The sequence below is a fragment of the Perognathus longimembris genome, chromosome 16, assembly GCF_023159225.1.
Source record: "Perognathus longimembris pacificus isolate PPM17 chromosome 16, ASM2315922v1, whole genome shotgun sequence".
NCBI classification, from domain to species: domain Eukaryota; kingdom Metazoa; phylum Chordata; class Mammalia; order Rodentia; family Heteromyidae; genus Perognathus; species Perognathus longimembris.
Window position 1 is genome coordinate 15,721,281 of NC_063176.1, and position 16,214 is coordinate 15,737,494.

Below are 16,214 nucleotides of genomic sequence, written 5' to 3' on the forward strand. Positions count from 1 at the left end.
AAAGAACACACACACACACACACACACACACACACACACACACAGCTGATGGCTAGAACATAGGCAGCCACAATCATTGCATTGCATTTTATTGCATTGATTTCTCCCTCAACCTGATTTGAAAAATAAACAATTTGTTTTTGAGGCAAAACCATAGTTTCTGTAATTTAAACATTTCCCTGGTTGAAATTATAGTTTTACTTCAAATAAAAATATTTTAAAATTTCCTAAGATATGAGCTTATCTGGAATTTGTTGAACACCAAGCAGTTCAAGTGATCTAAAAAATAAATAAAAGGAAGCCATTCCCATCCCTTGTTGGGTTAAGGCCTAAAATGAAAGTAAAAGCAGCCTAGGAGAAGTGGGCTTTGTAGTGACCCAGAGAACAGCCATAGCCAGATGGCGGAGGTTTCTCTGAATTGGATGTCACCTACTTTATGCAAGATCCTCTTTTTGGAGATATTCAACTACCCATTCATTTGTGCTGCACATCTATCTGCGAGGCAGAAGTCCCCTGAAACAACTTCATGAAAAACCTGGGGTGGAGGCTGAGATTTGAGGCTAACACAGTGAGACTGAAAGCATATGTCTTGGCCATCCCAGAGGACCATGCGGAGATAATCAAAGACAGAAGAAGGTTCATAAGGAGGTTTATTAGTGGGGCCATAGTTTCCACGGGAGAGGGAGCTACATGGCGTTTGCACCTTATCCAGGTGGCAGCTTCTCTCTCTGGGGGTAAAGGGGAAGTAGGTAGGTAGTGAGTAGGAGTGGCTCCTTCGGTATGGGTGGATCTGGGGGCTAGTGGGAGGAGCTGAGGACCTGAGGCTAGGGAAATGCTAACAGAGACCCTGTCCCAAATTCACAACCAACTGACCTAACTTTTTAAGTAAATAAAACAATGAAAAATAACTCAGAAATCAGATTACATAGGAGGCCCTTCCTCCCTCCAGACAGAAGGTGCTGCTCTAAATCCCCGGAACTTTGCTCCAGTGAAGCAGTGGGCCCATCTCTGCCCAGTGAGCTTTGCTTTGAAGGTTGAGCACTGGGCCTAGCTACTCTTGAGCTGGAGCTCCAGAATGCCTTGGTGCTTGGAGCAGGGCCACACCTCCTGCAAGTCTTTCTGGATTTCCCCCAGAACCTCTCTGGGCTTAGATGTGTGCACCTTAATGATTCTTTAAATGAATAGAAATAGATCCAAAAGAAAATTTTTTTTTCAAGAGAGTAATTTTACCCACGTTTGGGTGCACCATGATTATATATAGTGATATGTGTGTGTAAATATGTGTATGTATATGTACATATATATTCTGTGGAAATATACAGCCAAGCATTCTCATTATTCTAAATCACGCCATCCAATTTCTTACTTAGATTTCTTGACTAAATGTTACTCGTGAGGAATTAACCATCATGGTCAATGTCAGTTTAGACAACCTAACCAGTATTGTGGGCATTTGTTTGTGAAAGCAAAACGTAACCTCAGCATTTCGGGGCTAATTTCCGAGGTAGACCAGATCGCCAATGCCTTTCCTGAGGGTGCAATCACTCCCAGGAGCCAAAGTCCGGATCCCTGCGGTGTGAAGAATAATAGTAAAGTGTGCTCATTGACATTGTTACATAATGCCCCACATTTGGTTCTTAAGTTTTTGACCCTACGGCGAAAACATCCAGGCACTTTAATTCCTCCTCAGCTCTTTTCTAAGAAACCACAGCCCTTGGGTTGAGCAATTTAAGCAGAGAAACCCCAATCACATATGCCAAGGCGTGGGACCCCACCGGTCCAGGCCAGCTGAGGTGCAGATCAGCTGGGGTGTGGGGGATTCCAGAACTGATCGCCCCCATCTGTTGGGGGGGGGGAGGAGGGGAGGAGAGGAGGCCGGAGGTTGCAGACCGCCCGCCAGGGCAGTCCCTGCGCGCTGGGGTCAGTCTTCCCGGTCACCCGCCTCCCGGGCCCAGAGGCGCTTATCTGGTTCCAGCAGACGGAGCCACGCCTTCCGGCCTCGCCTGATTCTGGGGCAGCGGGCGGCCACGGGAGAAGGGGCCGCGTGGTCCCGGGGGTCCCGATCACCGCGGTGCCCGCAGGCGCCGGGTCTGCTGCTCCCCGACGTGCCCGGCCCTCTGGGCTGCGTGCCCGGCCCAGCGCAGCGCGGCGCGGCGCGGTTTGGCGCGGCCGGGCGGTGTCCCCAGGGCGCCGGGCGGAGAGGGGTCCTGAAGCCTGGAGAAGATCCCCGCCCCCGGTACTTGGAGGAGGCACTACAGTCCCCAGAGCCCCGCGCCGGGGCTCGACGTCACCCGGGAGCGGAGGGCGTGTTTGCGAGGGCTGATGACTCAGGACGACGTGCGTGCTCCGCGATCGTCCGTCCCGCTCGGCGGCCCCGCACTCGCCTGCCCGGAGACCGCAGCCCGCGCTCCTCCGCCGCGCCGCGGAGCCAGTGAGTACATTTGGGCGGAACGTGGACGGCGGCCGCGGTGTGGATCCTTTGTTAGGGTGTCTCCTCGGGGGATGTGGGGGGGGGGGATGGCGCAGGGGGCCGCGCAGGGGTTCATTTGAAAGCGAGTTGTGTAGCGTGGATCCCAGCCCCGGTCGTCCGCTGCTGCTGGGGCGGGAAGGCACAGCGCTTGCTTTCCTTCAGCTGTGTGAAGACCGATAAGAGTTGCTGTTGGATGGCTAAAGCTTATTACACCTAAGAGTTACTGTAGAGAAGAAGTTTGTTGATGCTTGCTATTTTAAGAGGATTGACATATATGTGTATGTATATATATATATTTTTTTTTCCAGGACATAAAATTTGGCCGTAGTCTTAGCTGTTGCCCCTAAACAATTATTGAGCTCCCTTCTGTAATTTTTCTGTGGATAGTTCTGGGGGTGGGGGGGGGCGGGTAGTATGTGCGTTACCACATGTGGATACTTCTGTGTGTGTGGTAGTATGTGGGTTACCACTTGAGCCAGGTAGCATCTTGCTGGTTAATTAGAAATGGAGACTTCGGTCCTCCAGATCTCAGCCACCCGAGGAGCTAGGATTGTAGGCACAAGCCATTAATGACCGTGGCGCTCTCTCTCTCTCTCTCTCTCTCTCTCTCTCTCTCTCTCTCTCTCTCTCTCTCTCTCTCTCTCTCTCTCTCTCTCTCTCTCCCTCTCTCCCTCTCTCCCTCTCTCCCTCCCTTCCCCCGCCGTGTGTGCGCATACGTGTGTGTGTGTGTGTTGGTCAGGGCTTGGGCGCTGTCTCTGAGTTTTTTGTGCTCAAGGCTAGTTCGCCACCACTTGATCCAAGCTCCACTTCCAGCTTTTTGGGGGTTCATTAGAGATGAGAATCTCTAAGAATCTAAGAATTTTGGGGGCTGGGAATGTGGCACAGTGGTAGAGTGCTTGCCCAGCATGCATGAAGCCCTGAGTTCAATTCCTCAGCACCACATACATGGGAAAAAGAAAGCCGGAAGTGGTGCTGTGGCTCAAGTGGTAGAGTGCCAGCCTTGAGCACAGAGGTCGGGGCACAGTGCTCAGGCCCTGAGTCGAAGCCCCAGGACCAGCAAAAAAAAAAAAAAGAATTTCTCAGTTATATCTGCCCTGGCTGGATTGGAATCACAATCCTCAGATCTCAGTTTCCTGAGTAGCTAGGATTATGGCAAAAGCCTGGTTTATTTTTTATTATGTTAAGTAACTGTGTTACCCCTGTAGGCCAGGAATGATGGGCTTCAACCACCAGCTGGTCCTGCCTCCAGCCTCTGAGTAGTTTTGACTACAGGGCTGCACATCACATCAAACTGTTGAGTTTGAATAATTAACTGGAAAAAAAAAAGTAACCAGCTAATTGTAGTACTTGTTAAAAGTAAGACTGAAAACTTTGAATACTGCAGAAAATAGGAAAAAAAAACACAAATGAGTTTGAATTTTAGCCCAAAGTATATACTTATGATATTGGTCTTCTTAAGTTTGCCCTAATTTTAGAAATGGGCACTGTACAGGAGCACCACTAAGAAACACATTGGTTTACTTTAAGATACAGTAAAGCCCACACACTTAAGTGGTGAAATCAGCAGGTGTAGACAGAACTGCCTGTTGTTCCTACTAAGTTGCATCCCAGACCCATGATACACTGGAGGGATGGCGGCAGGAAGCTCGCTGCCTCTTCAGAAGCGTCTGCCCGCATTGGCTTTGGAGGGAAACGTCTTTGTCCCTTGGGTGGCGAGGAGGCTGACACGTGGCCTTGGAGTATGTCAGGACCCCCCTTGCAGCAGTCACCAGTGCCTGTCCTGGAGATGACTTGTGGAAACAGATTTTGTGGGTCCCCCTCCCCCATGCCGATGACTGAGTCTTGTCCTGGGATAAAACCTAAAGCTTATGCAGATCAGGTGAACATGGTATTCTTTAGTAGATGCTCAGTAAATCTCTCTCCCTCCTCTCTCAAACTCCTCTCTGCTTTCCCCTCCCTTTCTTTCCCCTTCTCCTCTTCTCTCCCTCTCCTTCCCTTTCCTCTTTCCTCCTTCCCCCTTCCCCCTTCTACACACACACACACACACACACACACACACACACACACACACACACACACCCTCATAGTTGCTAGGCAAGCATTGTACTGTGGAGCTACACCCCTCGCCTCTCTTTTTAAATGGACCTGTTGTACTTGTAGCTACTTATGGGGTTCACTGTGACATTTCAATACATGTATACAAATGTAAAGATGAACTGAGGGTAATTTTCATATCTGTCCTCTGCCTCACAGGTTTTATCAGCAGTTTCTTCTGTTTGTTGTGATTTGGGGGTCTGAAACTTGTGTATCCCAGGCTGGCCTCAAACCCGTGATGTTAGACATGAGCATCTGTACCTGATCTGTCGATAGTTTCTGATAGGAATTTGGCAGCAGTTGAAGAAAATATAATGTGGCAAAGTTTATACTCTGTTGCTCACTGGGGTGATAATGTAGAATTAAACTGTTTTAGTGAAAACTTAAAACTTCCTTCATGGCCACCTACCTGTGTCAACATGTTTTCTAGTCTTAGAGGAAACTAAGTTTGTTTCTAAAAAACTGCTCAGCTCACCTCAGACGGTGAACTAGAAATGGGTAGTCCAAATGATTTTAGAATCATATTTCCTTTTTCTTTTCAATAATGGCTTTACTGTTATATCGCACACATGTTATATAACTTACAGATTTAAAGCATTGGTGTATGTGGAGCTACTCAGTGTCTCGTTCCCACTCCCTCTTCCCCAGAAACTCATAGTGAGGACCCACTCACTGGAAGGCTGGAAAGAATGGATATCTAATTGTGAGCTACATAGTTAACTAATCTATAGAACTATATAAAGTGTTCAGAGAACCCTATTCAAAGGCAGTAGTGAACTAGTTATTTAAGCAAGAGGGGAGGTTGGTATATATACAGAAAAACCCACATTCCTGTCCCTGCTCCCAACCTGATAGGTCTCATTGAATAATTTTGTTTTCACAAGAAAGGTGAGCAAAGTCTTGGAATGTGAGAAAAAGACAGATAAAGATACAAAGCAAGAAGAGGAGGAGGAGGAGGAGGAAGGGAAGGAGGAGGAGGAGGAGGAAGAGGAGGAAGGGGAGGAGGAGGAGGAGGAGAAGGAGGAAGAGGAGGAGGAGGAGGAGGAGGAGGAGGAGGAGGAGGAGGAGGAGGAAAGAAGAAGAGAAGAACAAGAAGAAATTCCACTATTTCAAAATATGGAGGGGAGAAGAGAGAAGAACAGGAAAAAATAAAGGGGTGGGAGGAGAGGAAGGTAGGGAGGTAGGAGAGAGAGAAGGAAGAGAGAGATTTACCCAACACCTAAAAATAGAATATTCACCTGTTGAGCCAGGATTTCTTCACTTTGTGGATCACTAAGCCAATTCTCTGTGCACGGGGCTGGAAAGGTCTTGTTACTATTTAGAGCAGGTCATGGCTTAAAATGAGTTCTTAGGCCTAGGTAGTATTCTATAAGTCACCTCTATTGAGTTCCTCACATTATCCTGAACGTTTGAAAGAAGACTGTAGAATGTGATCTCCATTTAAAGGTTGAATGTCTTAGAAAAAGAAGAGGAAGACTGCCTTCGAGACTTAGGAACTTTAGCTACCCTCACCCAGGAAGCCTGTCTTAGCCTCTGTGTCCACTGTAATGCAGGGTGAAGGAGATAAGAAATTCAAAGTGAGAAGGCACCATGGGATACTCAGAAGGAAGGAGAAAACATTTCACTGCTTCAGCCATCCCATTGGTTTGGAATGACCTCGGGTAAAATCTATAGCTCTTAGATTGATAGGAAGTCATTGGTAAAGTGCAACTGAGTACTTTCTATGTTTAGGTGTTTATTCCAGCAATTCTTATGCTCATAGGAGTGGGGTTTAACCCCATATTTCTAGATTTCTGCCTTGAGTATGTTCTTTCATGTCTGATGATGCTATTTCTTGTCACCAGAGAACAAATGGATTCCTTAGAAGTAGTGTGTATTTTATTTAAGAGACCCTAAAGCAAAGTGTGGGTCACTTGAAATATCAGGAAAGTAGTATAGCATGTTTTGGACCTTTACTATTTCACTAATAATAGTGCTTTTACTATTTCAGCGTAAGTGCACATTTAGCACTAGGAATGTGAAATGCTAGGAATCTAATACTGAACCCATCACTAAAAAGGCTAAATGCTTTACTGTTCAACCTACAACATAAGCTTTCAGTCAGTGGAGTCAGGACCTGCTGAAAGTACAAGCTGATAGGTTCTGGTCCTAGCAGATCAATAACTGGCTCTTCTCTTACCCGGCAAAGCTCTGTCTCTCTATTTGTAACATTGCTATACATGAATATATACATATATATATATATATGGGCCCCACCTTAATGTCATATATTTAACATTCTCATTTTATTTACAATTAATATAAAATGAGATTGTTTACATTCTTTTCACATTTTTTTAATCCTGGCATGTACCTTATATCTACCACCTATTTCAATTCACATTTCAAGCCTCATAAGGTTATTTTGGGGAGCACATGGATTAAGAAAGTTCAGTTGGTGCATGGGTAGAAGTTAATTGGAACTATGAATTTTTGTTTGTTTGTTTTGTTTTGTTTTTTTTGGCCAGTCCTAGGCCTTGGACTCAGGGCCTGGGCACTGTCCCTGGCTTCCTTTTGCTCAAGGCTAGCACTCTGCCACTTGAGCCACAGCGCCCCTTCTGGCCGTTTCCTGTATATGTGGTGCTGGGGAATTGAACCCAGGGCCTCATGTACACAAGGCAAGCTCTCTTGCCACTAGGCCATATCCCCAGCCCCGGAACTATGAATTTTTTACCCTGAAGAAAATATATTTGTACAAGTGCCTCCTGCATTTAATAAGTAATACCTTGATTCTGATACCTAGTGATAATTTTTCACTGGTCAAAATCAGATCCAAGCCAAATTTCTTTAATATTTTAAATGCAATTATGGGAGGAGAGTAATTGTAGACATTAGGAATTGCCCAGGAGTTCATTAAAATTAGTATATACCTACATGCATGATCCAATAAAAATTAAAAAAAAATAGTATATACCTACTGTGTCAGGGACATGAGACTCCTGGTTCTTGGTTCTCCTATCTGACTTGGGTTTATAATCTCTCTGAACTTCGTTTCCTGTTCCAGAATGTGATAATCGTATTACTGTGCTACTGTATAGAATATATTTGGTCTTTGTTCTCACCACTGTCACTGAACTCCTACCCAGAATCTCTGGAACGAGGAGAATACCTTTGCTATTGCTGAGTCAGGAGTCAGAGCCTCCTGAACACTAAGCAAGTGTTGTGTTACTGCGCAACATCCCCACAGAGTGCAGTTTGATCCTATCTGAGTTTATGCCAGTGAAGTGACTTGGGGTTGTTATTCTCAGGATGGGGCTGATGTGTAGAAAGACTGCAGAGCTGGAACATTTAACCCCACTGGCGGCCTTGGGAAGGGAAAGTGGATTTTAAGCTCTGTCAAACCACTTGAGCAGCATGATTGGAGCAGTAAGTCTTCTTGCTTGTGAATGCTTCCACGAGAAGGAAGGGAAGCACATCCCACGTCCACAAGACAGAAGCCAGGAGCTGTTTTGCTGAAGACCTTTCCCCTACGTAGATACCTTTTCTTGTCATTCTTCTGTATCCTTTGACACATTCTTCATGACACACTGGTAATGTAAGTGAAGTGTTTCCCTGAGTTCTGTGAGCTCATCTAAACAGAGTAATCCAACCCCAGGATAATTTGTGGGGAACACGCATTACAACCAGTCAATTAGAGCTAATCTCCAGAGTGTGTCCTGGGGAACTACTATGACACATCCAATCATAGAAATGCTTTCTGGTTCCTTCCATTTTTCCCAACATAGAACTATGTATGCTACTTCATTATTCGAAGGGATCAACGAGCCAGACACTGTGTCTTGATTCCTCACACAGACACAGCTCTGCCTTCCCCAGGAAGATGGGTTCCACATTGCCTCTCAGGAGCCCTTGTGGAAGGAGAGGCTCCGTCCATGCTACTCCCAGAGATATAAATGCCTAGCCTGAGTAACTGCTTCATCCCAAGAGCTAATCCAAGTGGTTCTAAAATTCCAACAATTGATATGCTTTCTCTCATACCTTCGAAACTAAAAGGAAAGAGGTTCTAATACCTGTGACCAGTTTATAAAACAATCAGTTTCCTGTCCTTATTTTTCCCTTGCTGTGCCAGAGATAGCGATCTTCTGTAGCCTGGACTCTAGCAGAATCTCATGGCTCATGTCATTTGTGGGTAAGCTAATCTTGGATATGTTGGACCCAGGAAGAAGTGGTGTTAAAGAGTACTTTAACTCTTCATGACTGATTGTGTAGATTTGTGTATGTGTGTGTGTGTATGTGTGCGCGTGCGCACGCTTGTGCCCTTGCGCGCTTCTATGCCAGCCCTGGGGCATGAACTCAGGGGCTGGGCACTGTCCCTGAGCTTTTTTTTGCTCAAGGCTAGTGTTTTATCACAGCTCCACTTTCAGCTTTTTTTCTTAAAGCCAGTCTGGCTTTAAGATCCTCAGATTTCAGACTCCTGAGGATTACAGACATGAGCCACCAGCCCCCAGCTTATGCTTGTATATATTTTGATAAAGAAAATTCTAGCAACACAGATAGCATGCTAAATTTATCATTATAAATGTTGAGAATGATACTTCCATTATTTAATTTTGAAATAATTCGCTTGCTGCAGAGGTGAAAACACAGTACAGAGAGTCACTGCACAGCTGTAGCACAGTTGTCGAAACTAATAACATTGGCACAGTGCATCTACACAATAAATAAACTCATCATAATACCATTAATTGCCTACTTTATTTCTATTTCTCACTATCCTTTTCAGTTCAGAATCCAGTCTGGGTTCTTACATCCCAGTTGGCTGCTTATATAGTTCTCCCCCCGCTACCCAATCCATAACAATCTCTCGGCCTTTTTTCCCCTCATGATCTTAACGCTGTCAGTTAACTGTTGGTTAATCTGTAGAGGGCATTTCTTCTGTAATTAGTGTTTTCTCTGGGTAAATTATTACAAGATGTAATGTGTCCTCTGTGCATCTTATCATGGACACGTACTTTATTACTGAGCTTGGTGGCATTCATTAGGATTTCAAGGTTTGATTTTTATTTTTTCTCTTGTTATTACAAAACACTTTGAGCAAGAACCTTGGACTGTGCACATGTCCTGGTTCTCATTAACTGTTTTTCACAGGCTGCGTGCTGGCGGCTCATGCCTGTAATCCTAGCTACTAGGAGGTTGATACCTGAAGACTGAAGTTCAAAGCCAGCCTGGGCAAGAAAGTCTGTGAGACTCTAATCTCTAGTTAACCACTAGAAAACCAGAAGTGGAGCTGTGGCCCAACGGGGTAGAGTGCTCACCTGGAGCAAAACAAACTCAAGGACAGCACCCAGGCCCAGAGTTCAAGCCCCAAGACTGGCAAAAATAAAATTAAAAAGTTCTCTAGGTTCATTCTGTATTTTCCATGTCTGACTCTTGAAGGACTGCTTTTTTTTCCCCCAAAGTATCTTCTTTATTTTTATTTAGAATGGTATTCTAGGCACATGGCATGCTGCTTGAAGTAACACTTTATTTTTTTAGCACCTTGAATCAAACCTAGGGCCTCCTGCTTGGTGACAAGTATTCCGTCTCTAAGGAATCCCGCCGCTCCCACTTAGAAATGCTTACTATTTATTGGTTCTGGCCAGTCTGCTGTCTCTGCAGTTTCAATACAGTGTTTTATGGGGGAAGAAGACATGAATTTAGCCAGATTTAGGTGTCTCTCAAAGGGCCAGTTTTTTTCCAGCGATCCTAAATTCTTATAAAACAAATAGTATCTACATGAGCTTCTATTTATTAAACTCTGGTAAGAAGCCAGGCATATTTTGTTAGCTTAGTGGCTTAGTTTAACTACATTCTGACAACTGAACATCCACGAAAGGACATTCTGAAGAGATTCTTCCAGGTACTCAGCTTCCTCCAGTGAAATACAAGTCTTTTCCTCTTTAATGCCATCTTAGGGACATGTCTAACAATCCAGTTCTTCTACCTAAAAATAGCCATTTGGGGTAATAGTTTTGTTTCCTCTGCTTTCCTACCTATTCAGAAAACCCTTTAATATGCACAACGTTTGTGACACTCTCCTATTTTTGTTATAATTTGTATTACTTTCTGATTGGATTCACAGTGATCTAAGTATTCAGTTAAATTTCAGGTCCATATTTCTGTTGTACTGATGATTTGTAGTCCATGCTGTCTCCCCTGGTCTAGTAGCATTTGAGGAGCAAGTAGTATTAGGGACAGCATGTCTAATTCATTATCCTATAGGAAACTGTTGACCAGGTTACAGATTGGATTTAGAAAGTCTAGGGTTTGATAAACATGGAGGTCGCACCTGGCCTTAATCATTTGAGTTAAAATGGACTAGTTTTCTTAGTTTTGCTTGTATGTCACAGATTAACTTGCATATCTGTGGCAATGTGAAATGGAAAAAAACAAGTCACATGCAGTTTTATGTTTACTTACATTTATTTAAAGGATTTAGACTAAGTTGAAAATTAAAGTGACAAGAGAACTAGATGGTTGCCAGGTCCCATAGAGGGAAGTTTCTCTCCTCTTTTACTTTCTATTTTGGTAGACATTTTTTTTTTAAGTTTAAAATTTGACTCAATTTTTAACTGATAACATATATACTAGGTGAGCTATCTGTTATGTTTCAATATATGTATACATGTGTCATGTATAAATGAGGTTGAATGTGTTAAATTCTTCAAACACTTCTTTATAGGGAAAACATTCAAAACGCTTTCTTCTTGGTTGTGCATATATGCTGGTGCTGGGACTTGAACTCAGGGCCTCAAGCTCTCACTTGGCTGATACTCTGCTGTTGGAGCCACAGCTCCACTTCTGGTTTTTGCTGGTTCATTGAAGTAAGTCTCTTGGACTTTTCTGCCTAGGCTGACTTTGAACTGCCATTCCTCAGACCTCAGCCTGCTGAATATGTAAGATTACAAGTTTGAACCACCAGTGACTGGTTTCTTCTGGCGTTTTAAAATGTGAAATATAAAGAAGATAATTTTCCTGTGCAGCTAAGTTATCCCTCTGTGTAAGAGTGGAAAGACAGTTTATTTTGGGGTGGTGTCAGTGGTCTATACTTGATAGCAGAGTTATGTAACTCCATTTTTAAAAGGCCAAAGAATGCACTTAGAGTGAATCTTACTGCTTCCAGTGCAGTTTGCTGTTTTAACAACTAGTGCACTTTACAAATAGAGTTGACTCAGGATGCCCCACCAAAACAACCTTTCTCTTTTAGTAATGAGTCACTGATATCTGTCTTTCTGTTAGTGATTATTTTTCAAAGACTGCCCCGGCTTCCCGAGGACCTTGTGGGCTGGAAGGTCAGGCTGTCCTCGCTCTGTCCACGCTGCAGCAGTAAGGTAAAGCGGGGAATTGTGTACTCTAGATCTTTGGGGTTTCATCAGCGTTTGATGGCCTTGCTTGGCTCTCTCAACCCCCATTTCTTCCCACCCTATTCTGAAAGCTGAATTTTAGCAAGATATACTCTACACACTTCTTGGCATCTCTTCAGGTAAAGGTTTTTTTTATTCCTTTATTTCATCTTCTCCTTTCTTCTTTTCCCAACATGCAGTCTGGCTCCCGCGGTGCCTGGATCCTCCCATCATGCACAATTTGTGCTTCACAGGGATGGAACCTTGTCTTCACCTCTCGGCTATTGAATGAATGTGAAGTTGTAGGAACTGACATGGGATAGGAAATGTTGAGCTGAAAGAGTGGTTTGTGGTTTGTATATTAAAATGGCACAATTGTATTTTCAGTGGCCTAGAGCTATTAATAAGCTGACTCTCTAGGGTGATATTGTTTAGAATTTATCCTTCCCTTAAGAAATTTAAAGCTCAGTTATTTGAATTTGTGTCAATTCTCTTTCTAAATTATATATATAGTTTAGTAATTGTGTTCATAGCTAACCTGCCTAAGGGAATTCTGCAAACCTACTACTTAAACAAGTGCTAGTTACTTCTTGTTAGTGTTTATAATAGCTGTGGTATATTGTGTTCTAGGAAGGCTTAAACGCAGAGTCTGGAAACTATCATTTAGCTTTTTCACTGGAGCTTGAGGCACCGCTCTACTCCTGGCTTTTTGGTGGCTAATTGGAGGTAGGAGTCTCACAGACATGTCTGTCTGGGCTGGCTTCCAGCTGTGATCCTCAGATCTCAGTCTCCTGAGTAGCTAGGATTGCTGGTGTGAGCAGCCAGTGCTTAGCTGGGATTGTCTTTGATTCCATAGGAATCATTGAGAATGAGGTATGAGAAGACCCAAGAACCCTATACAGTGGACATAGGTCCCTGTCTTTTCAATAGCTATATCAGCTGGAAAATTGGGTTTTCAAAAGCAAATACAATTTTAGAAGCTGCAGATTTGGCGGGAAGTCTAAGAAAGATGCTTCTGTAATAGGATTTATTTATTTAATTGTAATATGGGAGGTTGCCTGGATCATGGGCAAAAGAAGCTTGCTATTCTGTGATCTGGGTTTTCAAGAACCATTTATGCTAAAGTATTGAAATTATAATCCAAATGCTAGAGCTCATGGTTAGGGGTCTTTGAGAACTTTGGAGCTGAGTACTGATGGTATCTGGAAGGGTCGTAGTTATTAAAAATTATTCTTGTTTTTCCTTCATTAGTCTCTTGTTGCTATTTAGGATTTTGAATTAAACATTCATGTCAGGAATTAAAATATTATGCTTTCATAATAAAATGTGAATTCTGTTTAGAGTTGGATCAAATTCTTTGAGTCACTTTGTTTTTCTTAAAGAAAATTCCTGGGTGGCCAGAAGAAAGCAGGGGTAAAAAAACAGAAGCCACCTTTTGTTTTGAGCTAGTGTCACACTTGCTTTAGAGATGTGCTTTTCCCAGTCAGAAGCACATAGCACTTTCCTAGCTGATTTGTAAAACATCTTTCTATTTTAAAACAATGTTGTGCAGCCTTGAAACTAATTTGTTAGATATCTAGGTATTGTATGGTGAGAAAACACAGAAGCCACATTTTGCAAGGTAGAATTGAGAATCTTTATTAAAAGACTGGCAACTGCATGGACTCAAAGACCAGCAGCCCACAAATGTACTTAACTCAGTTAGGAAACTGAGTCATGAAGGCTAGAGAAGAAAGAACAACACCAACAAACCAATTCAGCTCCACTGGAGAGCTGAAGTGGGACAGCATGGTGACCAGAGAAGAGCCAGGAGACAGGGGAGAGAACGCGAACCTGGAAACACATGGCAAGACCTAATGGTGCCTGAACTGATCCAGGCATAAATAAGGTCAGGTCAGGGGGCAGGTTCACAGGAAACTGCCTTCTCAGGCACTGGACTGACAGGTTTAGTAACCTATTGTCCAAGTCCCCACAACTGTCTCCAGGGGTTCAGACACACCCATCACCTGAGAGTGGGGGCTTCACCTTCCCCCCAGCATGAAGACAAGATGCCAAACCCTACCTTCCACCATGTGGCCAACGTGGGATAGCCAGACCCAGTCACCCCACTTCAGTATCTTTTATGATGTTGTAAATGTAACTTAAGTATAGTTAACCCAGTGATGGAATACACCTTAAGACAGTAAACAGTGTTGATCTGCATTGTCAGATATGATAGATACCAGCCAGATGTGGAAAGTGAATTGAAATTAAGTAACATTGTAAGTCCCAAACGTCCTGTCAAGTGCTGAGTAAGTAGTGAGTAGATCTAAAGGTCAGTGACTACTTCGTCTTTGATCCTCATATGTTGCTGAAGAAACTGGAGGGAGTACTGGAAATTTTCAGTCTGACCCCATTACATTGTGCTGAAGTACAAGAGAATCACTTTTGGAGGTTCTATTCGTGGTCTCTTTTATACATCAGAAGTAGATTACTATAAAGTCATGTTTGTATAATTGGTTGGCTCAAAGGAAATTGCTCGTTTTTTAACTTCATCCAGTTATGTAACCTAGCTGGTACTTCCTAACCTCTATGGTTTAAAACATCCATCTCAGAGCTGTCATTGAACTGCTTGGTCTACAGTGTAGGGGCATTGTCATTTTTCCTCTCATCTCTTAGGTTCAGTGTATGGAACCAGGTAAATTTACCTGACCAAAAAAAAAGCTAGATTAGCAAGAGAGTCTTTTCTTTTTTTTTTTTTTTTTTTTTTTTTTTTGTGGCCAGTCCTGGGCCTTGGACTCAGGGCCTGAGCACTGTCCCTGGCCTCTTCCCGCTCAAGGCTAGCACTCTGCCCCTTGAGCCAAAGCGCCGCTTCTGGCCGTTTTCTGTATATGTGGTGCTGGGGAATCGAACCTAGGGCCTCGTCAAGAGAGTCTTTTCTGATTAAAAGCCCAAAGGGCTTCTTCTCAGTGTACATGGGGACTGTCTATGAAGAGGTCTCTGCCTTTCTGTCGTTGCTAAAATGATGCCTAGAGTAATCAGTGGACTGACCCCTAAATGCAATGGCTGAACAGCCTTGAAGTGTAGTCAGTACTGGGTACTTACAAGTGGTTGTGTCAAGGAGGGGACAACATGAGACACTGATTGAAAGGTCACCACAGACCGGATGAGGGCTTCTCTTGGCTTCCCAGCTTCTACACAGACATCTCAAGTCCTGCGAGCCACTCGGGCATTTCAGGATGTCTCATAAAAAGAAAAGGTCTCACAAGGTGAAAGTTTTAGCAAGGACTTATTTTAGTAAAGCAGATCAAGTAGATGATGATGCCTAGAGATATGGTTCATTTCTCTGCCAGGTAAAGAGTTAAGAGGCAGGCTGGGAATATGGCCTAGTGGTAGAGTGCTTGCTTCATATACATGAAGCCCTGGGTTCGATTCCTCAGCAACACATATATACAAAAAGCCAGAAGTGGCTCTGTGGCTCAATTGGTAGAGTGCTAGCCATGAGCAAAAAGGAGCCAGGGACAGTGCTCAGGCCCTGAGTTCAAGCCCCAGGACTGGCAAAAAAAAAAAAAAAAGAGTTAAGAGGCAGAGGAGTAGTCGCATACCAGCAAGTTTACTGAAAGCAACATATAAACACTCCATGGAGAAGAGCCCAGGAGCCCTTCCCCAGGGACATGGCCTTGATGTTTTATGGAGTATCTTCCTACTAATGCAGGGTAGACTAGGGAAAAATGAGAGCCGGTAGAGGCAGCTCAGAAACAAGGTATTTAGAACATAGAAACACTGTCTTCACTTCTGAGAGAGACAGCCGAATACCTTCCTTATCTCAAGGATAAGCATCTGTTTTACAACAGCATGACTTCTTACCCGGAAGAAAGGCTCAGAGTGTCCAGGAACTCAGAAAGTGTAACATCAGGAGTGATTAGAGAGTAATAAAAGAACACCTACCTTTGCATAACTATCAAATATGAGGGCCATGATAATGATCATGCATCCCTGAACTTACGTTGTATCATAATAGGCTTTTCAAGTCTGACAAAACTAGTCCTCAGGGCTGGGGATATAGCCTAGTGGCAAGAGAGCTTGCCTCCCATACATGAAGCCCTAAGTTCGATTCCCCATCACCACGTATACGGAAAACGGCCAGAAGGGGCGCTGTGGCTCAGGTGGCAGAGTGCTAGCCTTGAGCGGGAAGAAGCCAGGGACAGTGCTCAGGCCCTGAGTCCAAGCCCTAGGACTGGCAAAAAAAAAAAAAAAAACCCAAAAAACTAGTCCTCAAACATTCTTTCCCTGTTTAATGAGCTTTGAAT

The 16,214-nt window shown here is 43.8% G+C and overlaps 1 protein-coding gene and 1 long non-coding RNA gene across 4 annotated transcripts in view; one reads left to right on the forward strand and one right to left on the reverse strand.

The window, feature by feature from the left end:
• Positions 1-16,214, forward strand: part of Abcg2 (ATP binding cassette subfamily G member 2 (Junior blood group)) — a 103,754-nt gene that overhangs the window by 52,157 nt on the left and 35,383 nt on the right. Inside the window, exon 1 of one of the 3 annotated variants that reach the window (XM_048364659.1) lies at positions 2,207-2,431. The exons of the other annotated variants lie outside the window; for them this stretch is intronic. Coding sequence (XP_048220616.1) covers positions 2,323-2,431 — 109 coding nt within the window. The 5' untranslated portion in view covers positions 2,207-2,322. Of the gene's footprint in view, positions 1-2,206; positions 2,432-16,214 lie in introns of those variants that run through there. 3 annotated transcript variants of the gene reach the window in all.
• LOC125364895 lies at positions 1,590-15,949 on the reverse strand. Its single transcript, XR_007213591.1, has 3 exons — positions 15,510-15,949; positions 13,753-13,758; positions 1,590-1,599 (listed from the first exon to the last, which is right to left on the reverse strand). It is a non-coding gene; the product is annotated as an uncharacterized LOC125364895 (long non-coding RNA).